This window comes from Monodon monoceros, unplaced genomic scaffold, assembly GCF_005190385.1.
Source record: "Monodon monoceros isolate NGI ecotype Baffin Bay Population unplaced genomic scaffold, NGI_Narwhal_1 Super_Scaffold_20, whole genome shotgun sequence".
In the NCBI taxonomy this organism is placed as follows: Eukaryota; Metazoa; Chordata; class Mammalia; order Artiodactyla; family Monodontidae; genus Monodon; species Monodon monoceros.
Window position 1 is genome coordinate 99,924,371 of NW_021703777.1, and position 17,326 is coordinate 99,941,696.

Here is a 17,326-nt window from a genome sequence, read left to right on the forward strand (position 1 = left end):
CCTGGCTTGGTAATTCATCCGTGTTTTGAGGCTCACGGGGGCCAGGTTGGACTGACCTAAGGTCAGTATCTCTCTCCTGCTCTGGCCAGCTGCTTGGCATGTGCCTCTGCTGCCACTTGCATGACCTGCCTGTCCACACCCGGGGATCGACCCCTGGCTGAGGCAGAGGTGACCTCAGTTTTAAGGGCATGATAGCCATCATCCCAATGGCAGACGCCATCTGGATATCTGAGCGTGTCTGGGTTTGTCATTCCTGATTTGAACTCTGCCTCTCCTGGCCCCGGCATTTTGTGTGTCCACAAAGCAGCTTGAACAGCTATCCCTTCATCTGTTGGTTGCATGCCCGGCTCTGTCCCCACCTCTGGGGTCCTTTGTTTCTGCTTTTCATGAACGCTCACCTGATGCAGGTCCCCAGGTCCCTTGTTCAAGGCGTGGGTGATGCACATGGGCCATCAGGGCTCTCAGCAGCCACAGCTGGGCCTTTGTGTGGTTCCCTGGCTCCAGTTGCCCGGAACCTGAGGACCCAGAAGATCCGTGCCTGCCCCAGTGGATCAGGCTGTGGTGGCAGAAGACCTGCCTTGTCTGCTCCCACCTCCTGGGATGTCTAAGAATGTCTAAGAAGGTGGTATGTGCAGTTGGTGCTCAGTGGATTATTGCAGTGCAGTGGCCATTTCCCCAGTTCTATACATAAACCAGGCATGTCTGTACGTTTAGCTCTGTGGCCTCCCTGTGGTTCACAGCCACCCGGAAGGGGGCGTCATTGCCTCTTTTGCAGACGAGGCTGTTGAGTCCCAGGTGGTCACGGGGGGCTGCTGGGGTACTCCCCATGACTCTACCTCTGAGGCCAGCACCCTTCCTCACATCTCCTGCCATACACACCTCCCTATGGGCCCCAGCTTCCAAGTCCCGGACCCCGTTCCCCTTCCGTCACCTTCCAGTGCCAGCTCAGATATCACCTCTGCCATGAAGCCTCCTGGGATTAACCTCATTCTCCTGGTGTTTCCCCCCCCCCCCCCCCTCTGTAACGAGGCAGTAACAGCATCTAACAGTAGCGGAGGGCTCCCATGAGCCAGACTCTGGGTCAAGCTCGTTACGCTTATGATCTCATTTTATACTCAGAAACCTCATGAGGCAGGCACCATTGTTATCTCCATTTTACAACTGAGGGAAAACCGAGGCAGAGATCTTGAACCCAAGCAGCCTGCTCTTGGCTGTACCACCTGAGGTCCACGTGGCTTCTGGAAGACACATTTGCATGGGATGCTTTCAGCCCCAGGCAACCTGTTGCGCTGCTGGATTGTTCTGCTTCTAAGAAGCCTTTTCCTTTGTTGATTCCAAGCGAGAGAGAGGCATGGACATATATACACTGCCAAACGCAAGGTAGATAGCTAGTGGGAAGCAGCCGCATAGCACAGGGAGGTCAGCTCGGTGCTTTGTGACCACCTAGAGGGGTGGGATAGGGAAGGTGGGAGGGAGATGCAAGAGGGAAGAGATATGGGGACATATGTATATATATAACTGATTCACTTTGTTATAAAGCAGAAACTAACACACCATTGTAAAGCAATTATACCCCAATAAAGATGTTAAAAAAAAAACCCAACAAACACTTCCCAGTGACTGCTGCCCTGTGGCCTCGATCCGAACACAAATCACCCTCCTTCCCAGCAGGCTTCGGATATGGGGGGGCCCACGTACCCCGAGTCCTCCCCCGTGTAAGCATCATTTTTCTGCCTTCCTTTCCTTTTATGTCACGGTGACCAGACCCCTTTCCCTGGCTCACGCTTCTCTCTGGGTGTGAGGCCTGTGACCTGGTGTCCCTGTGAGTGGGATGAGTGTCCAGTGGGGTGGCCCTGGTAAGCAAAGGCCCCCTGACCTGAGTTGGTGACCTGGGGGAGAGACAGAGCATAGCGCCCCCTGAGCCACCGTCAGGCAGAGTGCAGGTGCGGGGCTCTGGGTGCAGACAGAACTTTCCAGCCCCTCTGTGTCGGGCAAGAGAGGAGCTCCCTGATGCCTCCCCTCTGGTGCTGGACACATGTGCAGTGACAACTCCATAAGTCAGGGGATGACAGACTGGGCTGTTGGCCCCCGGTGATGGGGACTTGGTAAGATTTCCAGGGACCCTCGCTTGTTGGGTAAGTTTGATGGCAGCTCCTGAGGGAGCCCTCTCTGGGCCATGAGTGGGTGTGAGCCCTTTACAGGTGATCACCCATTCAGCAGGTGACCTGCCCAGGGTCCCACAGTCAGTGCGAGGGGACCTGGCCAGCTTGACCCAGAGGCCTGTGGGCCTGAGTCGCTCAGCTGAATGACCCGCATCCTGCACACCTCCTGCCTTTGCTCCAGAGCCCTGCTGAACAGGAAGCTGGTTTACTGGGCTGCCTGCGTGCCGGCCGTGGGGTCTGTGCGCGGGAGGTGGCCTCCAGGTGTGGTCTGGGGCCACCTGTGTTGGAATCACCTGAGGTTCGGTTTTAACAGAGAGACCCTGGCCCCTGGGGACGTGCATTGTAACAGGCTCTCCAGATGATCCTACTGAGTTCGTGACCCTTTATGGGTGGGCTGCGTTCCAGCACCAGGACTGGGCAGGCTCAGGAGGGCTGGTGCCTTTTGGAAATGCTAAGAGTGCTGGCCTTTCTGGAATGTTCTCTCGGCCTTTTACTGCCCAGTTGTGTTTCTGCCATCTCTGAATGCACGCACACAGTGAGGCGTGCTTCCCTGGTGGGAGACGTCAGCTGGCTGAGGGCTGGGGGCTGTCTCCTGGAAAACTGAGATATGTGTGGGCAACGGAGAGGAGGACCTCTACCCCTGCCCCCCCCATCCCACTTGAGGGTCAGTCACAGCTGTGGCTGGAACAGAACATCTTCCTCATCCTGCTGGTGTTAGGGCAGCTTCCATGTGGCTCCCCAGCCCAGCTGTCTCCTCGTTCTTTTCGGCTCCGTGTGTGAATCGCAGAAATGAAATCGTGCCTTTCAGCTGTCGAAGCAACAAGTAAATAACATGCCCCCCTTTTGTCTGCGATTTGTGTAGTTCAGGAGCGAGGTGCCACTGCTCTGCCCCTCATCTTTATATACCTTTGGATGGCATCCTCGAGATGAGATGTCTTTTTGGATGTTGCTTTATGATTATCACCCAGGGATTAATCTCTTGGCTGCGAGGTTGCTAGGCTGGTTGCTAGGTAACTGCTGGCTGGGGAGAGGGTTTTCTGAGGCTCTGCCACACAGGGATTGCTGGATTAGTCACCCAGAGGTGGCCCAAAGTCTAGGCTTCCCGAAAAGGTTAGTGTCAACGAGGAAAGCAGTTGTTGAATTACCTGGAGGTGTATCTATGCCAAGAATAAACACGGGCCTGAGATGTTTCTCAAATTAACTAAACCTAAACAGTGTTTTAATTGCACAGTCCCCCTCACCCATGCAGAGCGGCGTGTCGCAGTGCTGCCAAGGCTGCTTCTTAACGCTCGGAGGATGGAGGGGCCATACTTAGGCAGATTGAAGGAAGGTTTATGCTTGTGACTGCCGTGATGGAGGGCTGCTGACGCCTCCGACATCTACACACCGTCTCGTTGTGAGTTCAGGGTTAGGGCGAACAAGACGCACCCCCTCCCCTGGTGCCATGTTGCCTTCGGGACTTTCAGAGATTCCAAGGTCGGCATTACACAGTTGGTGCAGGGCTGGGAGAATGTCCTGGAAGGAGAGACCAGGTTTGTTTGAATAGTGTCCATGTGCTGCATTGGGGGTCCCTTTGCCTTCTGTCAACAAATGAATCTGTGGGTGGTTTGTATCTTTTCTCACATCCTTAATGACCTTGAGCTTCCTAGGTGTCCATCTGTTTTCCACCCTCTCCAATAATCCCCTGGTGTGTTTCAAGATGCATTTGTTAAATATTTATGAACGGCGGCACCGTTGCCTTGGCACTCAGCAGTGGGCGTGGTTTTTGCAAGGGGGCACTGGGGATCCTAGAAATGCATCTCAGCTCTCTGTCACCTTCAGCAGAGCGTCATGCAGGGTTCAGCTGCCCCGTTTTGCGGTTTCCTGGCCCAGCTAGAGAGTGGGAGCTTCATCTAGAATGGAATAATTAAGTGGGTTGAGTCATCTGGGGGGTGTGTCTGTATGTTCATTTTGTGTGGGTTACCGAAAATACTTAGTGCTGTAAATGCTTGGAGATGTCAGGATTCATCTTATTTTTCCAAGATGTTTTTGTTTTTTAACTGCGTTACTCAGTAGAAAAGCACATTTCCCCCCCCCCCTCCTCCCTCCTGAGGGTGGGAGGGCAGAGAGAGCAGAGTAAGGATGACCCAGCCGCCATCGACCCAATGCTGCCTGCCTGGGCTCTTAGGAACAGTTTTGAAGGTTGATCTTACTGTCCTAATTTTGGAGGTGGGGAATTAAGGTCGGAGAGGAACTGCCCCAAGGTCAGCCAGCTACTTGGGGATAGCAGTAGGATTCGGCCCCACATCCGTCTGACACCGAGCCCGCCAGGCTCTGCTTTCCATACCCACAGCTGCATGGGGCCTGCGGGGTGACTCTCCCCTGCTGCAGATGCCCTAGTTCCCATCCCAGCTGGGCAGTGACCCCCGGGAGGCTCCCCGGCAGGAGAGGAGATCCCAGGCCAGAAAGAGCAGATGGGAACGCAGCAAATTCAAGTGCCCATCGAGCTCCTCGTCTGTGAAACAGGGTGACTGCTAATTCCCGACTCATGGTGAATATTTAGAGAACAGGTATAAGGGCCAGGGCCTTGTAAGTCGAGTGGCCGTGTAATTCATGGCCCAGACCGGGACACTCTGGAGAGTGATGGTGGACCCTGTGCATTTGGGACGCCGGGGCAGTAACTGTCAGCCAGGACTGTCCCAAGCATCTCGGGCACATGGTCCCCTCCTTATAAACTCCTTATAAAGTTCACCCCGAAGCCCATATCCTATTTGCTGTCCATTCCTGGCCGTTCTTTCCAGAAAACACCCCTTGACCCCTCTTGCCTCTGGGGCAGGGCTGCTCTGGCTTGGGCTCACCATCTCTTCCGGACCCCTGCCACAGGCCGGCCTCCTGCCTCTGGCCCTTTTTTTTCGGTAGTAAAATATACATAATATAAAATTTACCATTTTAAAGTGTTCAGTGGCATTTACTACATTCGTGGTGTTGCCCAACCATCACCATTATCTATTTTCAGAACATTTTCAATCACCCCCAGAGGAGACCCCATACCCATTGGCAGTCACTCCCCATTTCCCTTAGCCCTAAGCAACCACTAATCTCTTTTCTGTCTCTATGGATTTCCCTATTCTGGACACTGCATAGAAGTGGAATCGTACAATATTTGGTCCTGTACGACTGCTTCTTTCACTTAGGATAATGTTTTCAAGGTTCATCCATGTTGCAGCATGTATCGCTACATTATTCCTGTTTATGGCTGAGGAATGTTCCATTGAACGGGTAAGACTCCATTTTGTTTATCCATTCATCCACTGATGGACATTTGCATTGTTTCTACCTTTTGGTTAAGTGTGAATAGTGCCGGAGTGAACGTTCATGTACAGGTTTCTCTGTGACCACCTGTTTTGAGTTCTCTCGGGTATGTAACCAGGAATGGAATTGCTGGTTCGTGTGGTGATTTTATGTTTAACATACTGAGGAAGTGCTGTTTTCCACAGCAGCGGCACCATTTCATATTCCCACCAGCAATGTACAAGGTTTTCACTTTTTCCATATCCTCACCAACACTTGTTACTTGTTTATGTTTTTATTATAGCCATTTTAGTGGGGGTGAAGTGTATCTCATTGTGGCTTTGATTTGCATTTCTTTTTTTTTTTTTTGCTGTACACGGGCCCCTCACTGTTGTGGCCTCTCCCGTTGCGGAGCACAGGCTCCGGACGTGCAGGCCCAGCGGCCATGGCTCACGGGCCCAGCCGCTCCGCGGCATGTGGGATCCCCCCGGACCGGGGCACGAACCCGTGTCCCCTGCATCAGCAGGCGGACTCTCAACCACTGCGCCACCAGGGAAGCCCTGATTTGCATTTCTTAATGGCTAATGATGTTGAGCGTCTTTTCCTGTGTTAGCCATTTGTTTATCTTCTTTGGAGCGATGTCTATTCAAGTCCTTTCACATTTTTAATTGTGTTGTTTGTCTTCCTGTTGTTGAGTTGTAGGAGTTCCTTATATGCTCTGGATACTAGATCCTTATCAGATGTATCATTTGCATATATTTTCTACCATTTTGTCGGTTGTCTTTTCACTTTCTTGCTAGTGTTCATTAATGCACAAAATTTTAAAATTTTGGTGAAGTACAGTTTATTTTTGTTGCTTGTGCTTTTGGTGTCACATGTAAGACACCGTTGCCAAATCCAAGGTCATGAAGATTTACCTCTATGTTTTCTTCTAAGAGTTTTATGGCTTTAGCTTTTATATTTAGGTCTTTATTCCATTTTGAGTTAATTTTTGTATATGGCGTGAGGTCAGGGTCCAACTTGATTCTTTTGTGTGCAGATACCTAATTGTTCCAACACCATTTATTGAAGAGACCGTTCTTGCCCCATTGAATGGTCTTGGCACACTTAGTGAAAAAATCAGTTGACCATGAACACATGGTTTTATTTCTGAACTCTCCCTCCTATTTCATTGATTTATATGGCGGTTCTTATGCCAGTCCCACACTGTTTTGATTACTGTAGCTGTAAGTTTTTTTTTTTTTTTTTTTTTTTTTTTTTGCGGTACGCGGGCCTCTCACTGTTGTGGCCTCTCCCGTTGCGGAGCACAGGCTCGGGACGCGCAGGCTCAGCGGCCACGGCTCACGGGCCCAGCCGCTCCGCGGCATGTGGGATCTTCCCGGACCGGGGCACGAACCCGTGTCCCTTGCATCGGTAGGCGGACTCCCAACCACTGCGCCACCAGGGAAGCCCTGTAGCTGTAAGTTTTGAAACTGTAAGCTTTGAAATTGGGAAGCGTGAGTCCTCTAGCTTATTCTTCGTTTTCAAGATTGCTTTGGTATTCACTATACCTTGCAATTTCCATTTCTACAGCAAAGGCTGTTGGGATTTTGATAGGGATTGCATTGAATCTGTAGATCAGTCTGGGAAGTATTCCCATCTTAACATATTAAGTCTTCCAATCCATGGTGTTTTTCATTTATTTGGGTCTTTACTTTCTTTCAGCAACGTGTTATAGTCTGCAGTGTACACATTCTTTCACTTTTTACTGTAGGCGATCAACTGCAGTAGTATAAGTAAATCCCGTGACTGTCACCAATGCAAATCACAAGTGTTCTTTGTATCACACTGCAGGTGTCGCCAAGATTTTGGGAAGTGTTTAGTCTCATCATTCCTTTGAAATCACAGTATTATAAGATCTTGTTTTTTTGGTGTGTTAATAAGGAAGCACATGCATAATATATCACAAATGTATATTTTTACAGTATTTTGATAATAGTGTTTCGATGTGATTGGTTTTTTTCCTGTGTGTTGTGTCTTATGCATTTTAAGTATGATTCTGAGAAGGATTTACAGGCTTCACGTGGCTGCCAGAGGTCAGTGGCACAAACATGGTGGAAACCCTGCACCAGGCTCTCCCCCGCCCCCCGCTGCTCCTACACACTGTTCCTTAAAGCCCACTGCCCACAGCAGTGGGGTGAGGGTCACCATGGGGCGCCCGCCAGAGGACACGGGGTGGTGAGTACAAACCCCTGTACAGTAGCTGAATTTCACCCCACTGTGTCCTGCCTTAGAGCTTTTATTGACAGCTGCATAAAAGTGATGTCAATTTAGGGACCATGTAGTATCTGCTCTAACACACTCGTAAATTGGTGGCAAACATCTGTCCTTCAGGCAGCTGGCAACACCTTCCAGCGCTGTGAGAAATGCTAATTTGGGACATAATAGAGGGGCAGCCGCCTTCTTGAATCCTGCAGCGCCCAGGAACCCTCTGGGCTCCCACCTCTTGGTGTGGCACACGGCGTCCTTTGCCACCCTCCCGTGCCGCTCTCCTGCAGGATGTGTGATGCTCCAGCCGCACTGGCTGAACACACTGTGTCCTGGATGCCTGGGGCTTTGGTACAACCTCTCTCTCCCTCTGACTACAACACAGTTTCCCGAGCTTCCCAGGAGCGCTCCCCATCCTTCAAGACCAGACACCCCCTCCTGGACCGCTTCCCCGCATGGGGGAGTTTGGCCTCTGCTCCCACCTTCCCCTCCTGGTTCTCACTCCGTGCTGTGATGAGTTAACACCACTCAGCGGAGACCAGGGCTGACCCTGCTGGCCAAGGTCACTCCATGGTGGCCGGGAACATCCACCAGCCACTGGGGATTCCGTCGATGTAGGAAGGCAGGGCCTTGGGGCCCAAGACGCTTTTGCCTTTGTGGGCCCTTTCCTCCTTAAAAAAAAAAAGAACGTCTTATGCCTGTCTTGGACTAAAGATGAATATAACCCAGGCTGGATTCATTATTATTATTTTTTCTGGTTTTGAAGCAAAAGTTAAAACCATTTTCTGGGGTCACTAAAAGCATCGCGGGCCCCAGCACTGGGTTTTGTGTGCCTGATATAGATGTCGGCCCTGAAACAAAGGCCCTGCCTCTAAGGAAACACCCTTCTGCCAACCAAGGGCCTCCATGGCTTTCATCCCTGGCCCCCAGGCCCACAGCCCCACCCGGAGGGGACAGCGGCAGGTTTGGGTACTGCCCATCCACCCGGGTCCCGGCCTCCAGGGGCCCTTGGAGGGCAGAGCTGCCCGGGGTCCTGCCCCCATCCTGTGCATGATCATTTCCTTAATAAAACCCGGCAAACTGAATTTATGTTCCACTTGATGTGTAGATGCTCCGGGTTGGCTCCTGGCACCCAAGGGCTGCCCTGTAAGTCCTCACTGGGGGATGGGCTACCTGCCAGCTGCATCCACCCACTGACTCATTCACTCGTCTCCCTCTGCCTGTTGTGTGGTTTCAACCCTGCCCGCAGGGGCTCGGTCTATGGGGAGGTGGGCTCGCAAGGAGGTGAATTAGTTTCCTGGGGCAGCTGAGTGGCGTAAAACCACACGCATTCATTCTCTGACAGTCCTGGAGGCCAGAGGTCCTGAATCAGTCGCACTGGCTGTGCTTCCTCTTGCAGCCTCTGGAGGTGTGCTGCTTGCATTCCTTGGCTTGCAGCTCCTCCCTCCATCTGCAAAGCCTGCAGCACAGCATCTCCAATCTCTCTCTGCTCTATCTTCCCATCGGCGTCTCCTCTGTGGCAGATTCACCCTCTGCCTCCCTCTTATAAGGGCACCTGTGGTTCCACTGAGGGCCCCTCTGGATAATCCAGGATAATCTTCCACCTCAAGGCCCTTGACTTGATCATATCTGCAGAGTCCCTTTTACCATATAAAGTGGCATATTCAGGTTCCAGGGATTAGGACCTGGATACCTGTAGGGTATCAGCCGGCTTCCCTTGGCCTAGTCATCTACGTGTCTGAGCCTCTGTTGCCCCGTTTGTAAGATGCAGTCAGTAACGTGGCCTTGCAGGTGCTGTCGTAGGAGTGTACAAGCTTTATTTAAACCGCCAACCGTACGTAGTGCAGAGGCAGCGAAGTTTCTGGAGCTACCATCAATATGGTGTTTTGGTGCAACAGGGCAGAGCTTGGGTGGGAGCTCAGGAGCCCCCTGGCTGCAGGAGTTCGACGCAGAAGTGGGATCCTCTGTTCACCCCCACGGTTCTCAGCAAGGCTGGGAACACAGGAGGTGTTCAGGGGTGGGGTGTGGGCTCACATACTGATGCCTGGGTGTTGCTCCCGGTCTGGGGTCTGGGTATCCGGGTCTCCCGGTCTGGGGTCCAGGTATCCGGGTCTCCCGGTCTGGGGTCTGCGTATCGGGATCCTTGGAGGCTCCTGTGATTCTAGTACACAGTGCTGTTGGGGCCTTTTCTGTGCTCAGGTCGGGTCACTGAGGTGATGGCTGCCCCTCCTCTTGTGTGCGCCCCGGGCTCTTCGGCCACCTGGACGTCCCGTTGTTCCCATTGAAGGTGCTGCCTTTTCAGTGGCTGGGCCTCTGTCACGTGTACAGGAAGGTGCTGGATTTGATGGTCTCCAGGCATCTTCCTTGCTCTGAGGCTGCAGCCCTGAGGGAGTGGGGCTTACGTTGTTCAGTGAGGGGGTCTCCTGGACACCCCACTGTAAATGTGGGTGCTCCCCCTTCACAGCTGAGAGGGGACCGAGGGTCAAGGGACAGATGCCCTTTCCAGAGTCACTGCGTGTGTTGGCCGAGCAGGCCTAGAACCCAGGGCGCTTGACACACAATGGGCAGTGGATGGGTGGCTTGTCTCTTGGCCAGAGTATTTCAGAATTGGCTGAAAGATGGAGCCTCGGGCGATCAGGGCTCTCCAGGGTGCTTACAGCCATGGCATGCCCATGTAGCGAAAGCCAGAGGGTACTCCCAGGGCCTGGAGGAAACAGGTATGTCTGGCTAAGTGATTTCACATTCTGTTCTGGAATATTCTTAATTGTCTCATGGGGGTGGGAGGTGAGGGAGGTTCATGAAACTCTCCAAACTGGGACAGAGTTTCATGTCACTTGACTCAGGAAATGGTAGATACTGGGTTATGGGGGCCACATGCGCTCTCGGTGTCCAGAGAGGCTGGCACGTTCCAGAGCGCTCCGGGAGGCAGTGGGCCTGGCCAGGGCTTTGGCAAGGAGGAGGGAAGGCCGCCAGCCTGGCCATGCTGGGGAAGGGACAAGGGCGACCTCCGGGGGGAGGTGAGCCAGTGCTGACCACTCAGGGCCTAAAACAGCCTTGGTGTTAGGGGCTGTGTTAGTTTGCTAGGACTGCCAGGACAAAGTACATCGACTGGGGGACTCCAACAGCAGAGATGTATTGTCTCCTGGTTCTGGAGGCCCGAGGTCCAAGACTTAGGTGCCAGCAGGTGCCCTCTGAAGCCTCCGGGGGAGAACCCTTCCGTGCCTCCTCCTGGCTCCTGGGGGGCGCGGGCGGGGCGTTGCCGGCAGTCCCTGGCTTTCTGTGGCTTGAAGGTGCATCACTCCATCCTCCGTCTTCACATGGCCATGTGCGTGCACCTGTGTGTCCAGATGTCCCCTTTTCATGACACAGTCATACTGGATTAGGGCTCACCCGAATGACCTCAGTTAATTGAATCACCCCTGCAAGGACCCTATTTCTAAATAAGGTCACATTCACAGGTGCCAGGCTTAGGGCTTCCACTTTTTTGGGGGGGTCGGGGCACAATTCAACCTTGACTGGGGTGCAGCACGTGGGGCTGGCAACATGCTCTTGAGCCCTTGATAGCTTTTCATTCTCTTGAAAGTAAACGTGTAAGAGTGTGAGGCCTTGTCCCTTCTTCAGAGACAAGACGTGCAGGCGACCTACTCGTCACACAGGTGGCGGGTGGCAGAGCCAGGATCCAGTTCGGAGCCAGCTGGGGATCTTCCTGGAAAGGCCTGCGGCTCGCTTCTCAGGCCGTGGTGGCTGCAGGGGACACCATGCCATGTAGGGAAATGTGAACCCACAGGCTCAGTAGTTGTGGCGCACGGGCTTAGTTGCTCTGTGGCATGTGGGATCTTCCTGGACCAGGGCTCGAACCCGTGTCGCCTGCCTTGGCAGGCAGATTCTAGAAGTCCCTATACTCTTTTTTAAAAAATTGAAATGTAGTTGACATACAGCAATATTTTAGTTTCAGCTGTGCAGCAGAATGATTCAGTGTTCGTGTGTATTGAGAAATGATCACACTGTAAATCTAGTTAACATCTGTCGCCACACAGTTACAGTATTTTTTCTTGTGATGAGACCTTTTAGGAGCTACTTTCTTAGCCACTTTCAGATACGCAGCACAGTTTTATTAACTGTGGTCACCATGCTTTATACTACATCCCCAGGACTTATTTATCTTTAGTTGGAAGTGTGTGCCTTTTGACCCCCTTCACCCATTTCCCCCACCCCCCTGCCTCTGGTACCACCAATTTGATCTCTGTATTTATGAGCTCAGTTTTAATTTTTTTTAAGAGTCCACATATAAGTGAGCTTGAACAGTATTTGTTTTACTTGGTCTGACTTATTTCACTTAGTATAATGCCTTCAGGGTCCACGCATGTTGTTACAAATGGCAAGATTTCCTTCTTTTTATGACTGAATAATAGTCCGTTGAATATATATACCACATCTTTATCCAAGCAACTTAGGTTGCTTCTGTATCTTGGCCATTGTAAATAATGCTGCAGTAAACATGGGGGTGCAGACATCTTTTCAAGTTAGTTTTTTCATTTCCTTCAGATAAATACCCAGAAGTGGGATTGTTGGATCACATGGTAGTTCTTTTTTTTGTGTGTGTGAATTCATTTTTTAATTATTTTTGGCTGTGTTGGGTCTTCATTGCAGTGTGCGGGCTTCTCATTGTGGCGGCTTCTCTTGTTGCGGAGCACAGGCTCTAGGTGCATGGGCTTCAGTTGTTGTGGCACGTGGGCTCAGTAGTTGTGGCTTGCGGGCTCTAGAGCACAGGCTCAGTAGTTATGGTGCACGGGCTTAGTTGCTCCATGGCATGTGGGGTCTTCCCAGACCAGGGCTCGAACCTGTGTCCCCCGCATTGGCAGGCGGATTCTTAACCACGGTGCCACCAGGGAAGTCCCGGTAGTTCTATTTTTAGTTTTTTGAGGAACCTCTGAATTGTTTTCCGTAGTAGCTGCACCAGTTGACATTCCCACCAATATTGCACGAGAGTTTCCTTTTCTCTGCGTCCTTTCCGACCGTTACTGTTTCTTTTCTTTTTGAAAATAGCCATTCTAATAGATGTGAGGTGATATCTCATTATGGTTTTGATTTGCGGTTCTCTGATGGTTAGTGATGTTGAGCACCTTTTCATGTACCTGTTGGTCATCTGTATGTCTTCTCTGGAAAAAAGTGCCTATGCAGTTCCTCTGCCCATTTTTTAGTTGGATTCTTTGGGTTTTGCTCTAGAGTTCTATGAGTTCTTTATATATTTTTATATTAACCCCTTACCAGATATATGATTTACAGATATTCCTTCCCATTCAGTAGGTTGCTTTTTAATTTTGTTGATGATTTCCTTTGCTGTGCAGAAGCTTTTTAGCTTGATGTAGTCCTGCTTGTTTATTTTTGCTTTTGTTGCTTTTGTTTTTGGGGTCAAATACAACAAATCCTTGCCAAGACCAATGTCAAGGAGCTTATCACCTGTGTTTTCTTCTAGGAGTTTTATGGTTTCAGGTCCTACGTTCAAGTCTTTAATTCGTCTTGGGTTAATATTTGTATATGGTGTTAGTGGTTGAGCTTTATTCTTTTACATGAGGCTCTCCAGTTTTCCCAGCACCATTTATTGAAGAGACTGTTCTTTCCCTGTTTTATATTCTTGGCTCCTTTGTCATAAACTAATTGACCATACACATGTGGGTTTATTTATGGGCTCTCTTCTCTGTTCCATAGTCTATGTGTCTGTTTTTACACCACTACCATACTGTTTTGAATACCTTTGTGATATAGTTTGAAATCAAGGAGCATGATGCCTCCAATTTTCTTCTTAAGATTGCTTTGGCTATTTTATGGTTGACACAAATTGGAAGATAGTTTGTTCTATTTCTGTGAAAAATGAATATGTAATTTTGATAGGGATTGCATTGAATCTGTAGATTGCTTTGGGTAGTGGTAGTGTGGACATTTTAACAATATTAATTCTTCCAGTGCATGAGCACAGGATATCTTTCCATTTTTTTGTGTCTTCTTCAGTTATTTTTCATCACTGACTTATAAATAGTTTTCAGTGTACAGGTCTTTTACCTCCTTGGTTAAATTTATTCCTAGATATTTTATTCTTTGGGATGCAATTGTAAGTGGGATTGTTTTCTTAATTACTCTTCTGATAGCTCACTTATTAGTGTATAGAAATGCAATAGATTTTTTTGTATGTTGATTTTGTATCCTGCAACTTTGTTGATTAGTTCTAGCAGTTATTTGGTGGTCTTTAGGGTTTTCTATAGATACTTTGTCATTTGCAAATTGTAACAGTTTTACTTCTTCCTTTCTAATTTGGATGCCTTTTATTTCTTTTTCTTGCCTAATTGTCCTGGCTAGGATTTGTAATACTATGTTAAATAAAACTGGCAAGAGTGGCCATCCCTTTCTTGTTCCTGATCTTAGAGGAAAAGCTTTCAGCTTTTCACCATTGAATATGCTGTTAGCTGTGGGCTTGTCATATATGGCCTTTATTATGTACATTCCCTCTATACCCACTTGTTGAGAGTTTTTATCATAAATGCACGTTGAATTTTGTCACATGCTTTTTCTGCATCTGTTGAGACGGTCATATGATTTTTATCCTTCATTTTGTTACTGTGATACGTCACATAGATTTTGTGGATGTTGGAACCATCCTTGCAACCATGGAATGAATCCCACTTGATCATGGTGCATGTATTTATTAACGTGTAGTTGAATTCAGTTCGCTAATATTTTATTGAGGAGGACATATTCTAACAGGGCTTCTTAACCTGTTGTGTGCCATGGACCTCTTCTTGGAATAATGTTTTCAAATGCCCAAAATAGAATATAGAGGGTTACGAAGGAGTTCAGTTATTTTAAATACAGCTCTCCCTATGGACAATCCTGCTATTCTAGACTGTGGAAAGAGCTGCTGAAGTGGCCCTTGCTGCCCCCAGGGGCCGCCGGTGGGTAGCTGGGTCCCGGGCAGGGCAGATTTGGGTGAGCAGTAGTCAGGTGAATGCGGGGAGGGGCTCAGGTAGGATAGGGCGGCGGGCCTGGGGGAGGCTGTGCGGCCTGGGCTGAGAGTCCAGCTCTGCATCTGCCAACTGTGTGATCCGAGTGAGCAAGGGAGTGGCTGTGGTGACAGCCACAGCAACAACAGCACACGCTTCCTTCCAGAGCATCCACTGTGCCTAGGTGCTGTCCTCCCACCAGCCCCGGGAGCTGGGGCCTCTCACTGCCATCGGCTGGCAGGAGCCTGGGCCTGGAGGAGTGGGGTGACTTACCCAGAATCTGGCTGCCCCTCCTGGGCGCCGGGCACCGGCAGGGTTGCCACCCCTGTCGGAAAGCCCCGCACATACTCTGCTGCTCCCTCGGCCGCCGCGTGTCCCCAGGGCCACTGCCCATTCCTCTTCCTCAGATTCAGCCTCCTTTGTCACCCAGCTCCATGCTCAGCTGCCTCTGTGGTCTCCCCGGGCTGCCCACCCGGGCCGGGTGGTCTTGTCCTTGCCCATGTGCCATAGCGGCCACCAGAACCCAGATGGCACCTTCCCTGGGGGTGCTTTGGGCCTTGAGGCAGCCGTGGCGCCACCCTGTGTCCCCTTATCAGACGCAGGCTCCACGTGCAGGCGGGTTGTCCAGAGGGTGACAGCCCTGACAGCCCAGGTGAGGGGTCACGAGAAGAACAGGGGGTAGAGGACAGAGATATTGACGGGGGCGGACTGCAGAGATGGGCAGGAAGGGCCTCCTTGGGGGTGACACACAGACTCCTTGCTTGCTTCCCTGGGTGCGGGGCACAGAGGGGACAGGTGTCGCCCAGGCTGTAGTAAGCGTGAGCTGGGTGGTTGGAGGTGGGGACTCGTAGCCCGGGCAGCAGTGGCCGGTGGCCAGGGTGGCCGTGTGGGGAGAAGAGAGGGAGTAGTGGGGCTGGGCTGGGGGCCTGGGTGCTGCGGTTCCTGGTCACACCTCCCGACCTGACCCGCAGGGCCTCTGCACGCCCTTTCAGCCCAGGACACGCTCTCGCCCCTGCCCAGCGGCTCCCAGCAGCCAGGGAGCACCTTCAAGGCCAGATGCAGCATCATTCCGTCCCCCGTGCCCCAGGCCCTGCAGTGGGGAGGTCTCCCGTCGCTGGCCCACTCCGCTCATGGGCTGTCATTAATAATCTGCCGACATGACTGAGTACGTCCCGTGGCCCAGCCACGGTGCAGAACGCCGAGTCCCCATGCTAATGGGGACCGCCCTCCAGGGTGGGGAGGACAGGCTCTAACTGAACACGCAGGAAACTGTCCAGAGCGGAGGTGATGGGGGCCCGGGAGGGTCTTCTGTCCTGGCCAGCTGGCCCCAGATCAAGCGCAGGGCTGGTGTCCAGGGCTCAGGGGTGGCTCTGGAACAGCTGAGTAGCCATTGGCTGATGCGCCACTGTGGTGACCCACAGCATCAGAAGGGCAGCCCACACCCACGGCTCGATGGTGTGTCCGATGTCCATGAGGCCTGATCGTTATCTGTACCCCGAGCTCTCTATGCAAGGCCTGGAATACTAGAAATGGCTAATTTAAAATGAAGGTGATGCAGCTTGGGGTGAAAAAATGAAAATGGTACAAAAAGTTGTCCAGTGTAAAGTGACTCTGCTGACTGCTTATCACCAGAGGCCTCCCGGTTCTGTGTTCCGTGCCTCCTTCCGGAGACGGTGCCCGTGTATAGTGGCCCGCGGGCCTGTGTGTGTGTCTGTGTGCATCTGTGTGTGGGTGTGTCTGCGTGGCCGCCCCCTCAGCCGTGCTGACGGCCCCGCCCCCCCCACAGGTGTCCGTGCTGGTGCTCTTTGCCCTGGCCTTCCTCACCTGTGTCGTCTTCCTGGTCGTCTACAAGGTGTACAAGTATGACCGTGCCTGCCCCGACGGCTTCGTCCTCAAGGTAAGCAACCCCCATCCCCTGGGCCCCTGATGCCTTTGTGCCTTGTCCCCCCGCGTGACTCATGACAGGGCTAGAGCGGCAGGGGCGGTGTTGGGGCCTGGCGGGAGCTCCTCATGGGGACCTGGGGGCAGGGAAGTGGGGTCACGGCGGGGCCTGTGAAAGGGAGGCTCCTGTCTGCAGGCCTAGCACATCCCCTGGGGGGGCAGTGAGTGATGAGGGGACGTGCCAGGAAGCAGAGGTCCCGGGAGAGGAAGACCTGCACCACCACTCAGGGGTTTGGGAGCAGGGCCGGGCGACCCCAGCCCCCCGACCGCAGACCCTGGTCTGCCCGCCATGCCGCTGGGCTCTCCGTGCTCGATGCTCGCTTTGCTGATGTGATGATGCCTCCTTCCCCAAAGGCTCCAAGTGGCAGAGAAGCAGACACACGGGGCCGCAGGATTAAGGGGAGAAAAATAAGGGAGGGGGTGGGGTGAAGGAAGCAGGAGTGAAACACACGGGCCGTGGACTTGCTCCCGTGTCCCATACACTCAGCACCTGGGCCCCTTTTTGGTTCTGAACTTCCCAGAGCCAGTGCGAAGAGGAAAACACGATCAGTCCCAGGATTTGGCGCTGCTGGAATGAAAGCAGAACCCGGCTCTGTGTGCTGCTGGGCACGAGCAGAACAAGCCGGGTCGCCCGCTGCCACTGGGCGGCTGCGGTTTGGGAGCTGCTGCTGTGAGGGACACAGGCCCTTGTATGGGTTCCTCCTTCCACAG

At 52.0% G+C, this 17,326-nt stretch overlaps 1 protein-coding gene across 1 annotated transcript in view; it reads left to right on the top strand.

Moving 5' to 3' along the window:
- Positions 1–17,326, top strand: part of NSG1 (neuronal vesicle trafficking associated 1) — a 29,610-nt gene that overhangs the window by 5,840 nt on the left and 6,444 nt on the right. The window contains exon 4 of the mRNA XM_029234640.1: positions 16,461–16,571. Within this exon, the coding sequence (XP_029090473.1) occupies positions 16,461–16,571 (111 nt within the window). The remainder of the gene's footprint in view (positions 1–16,460; positions 16,572–17,326) is intronic.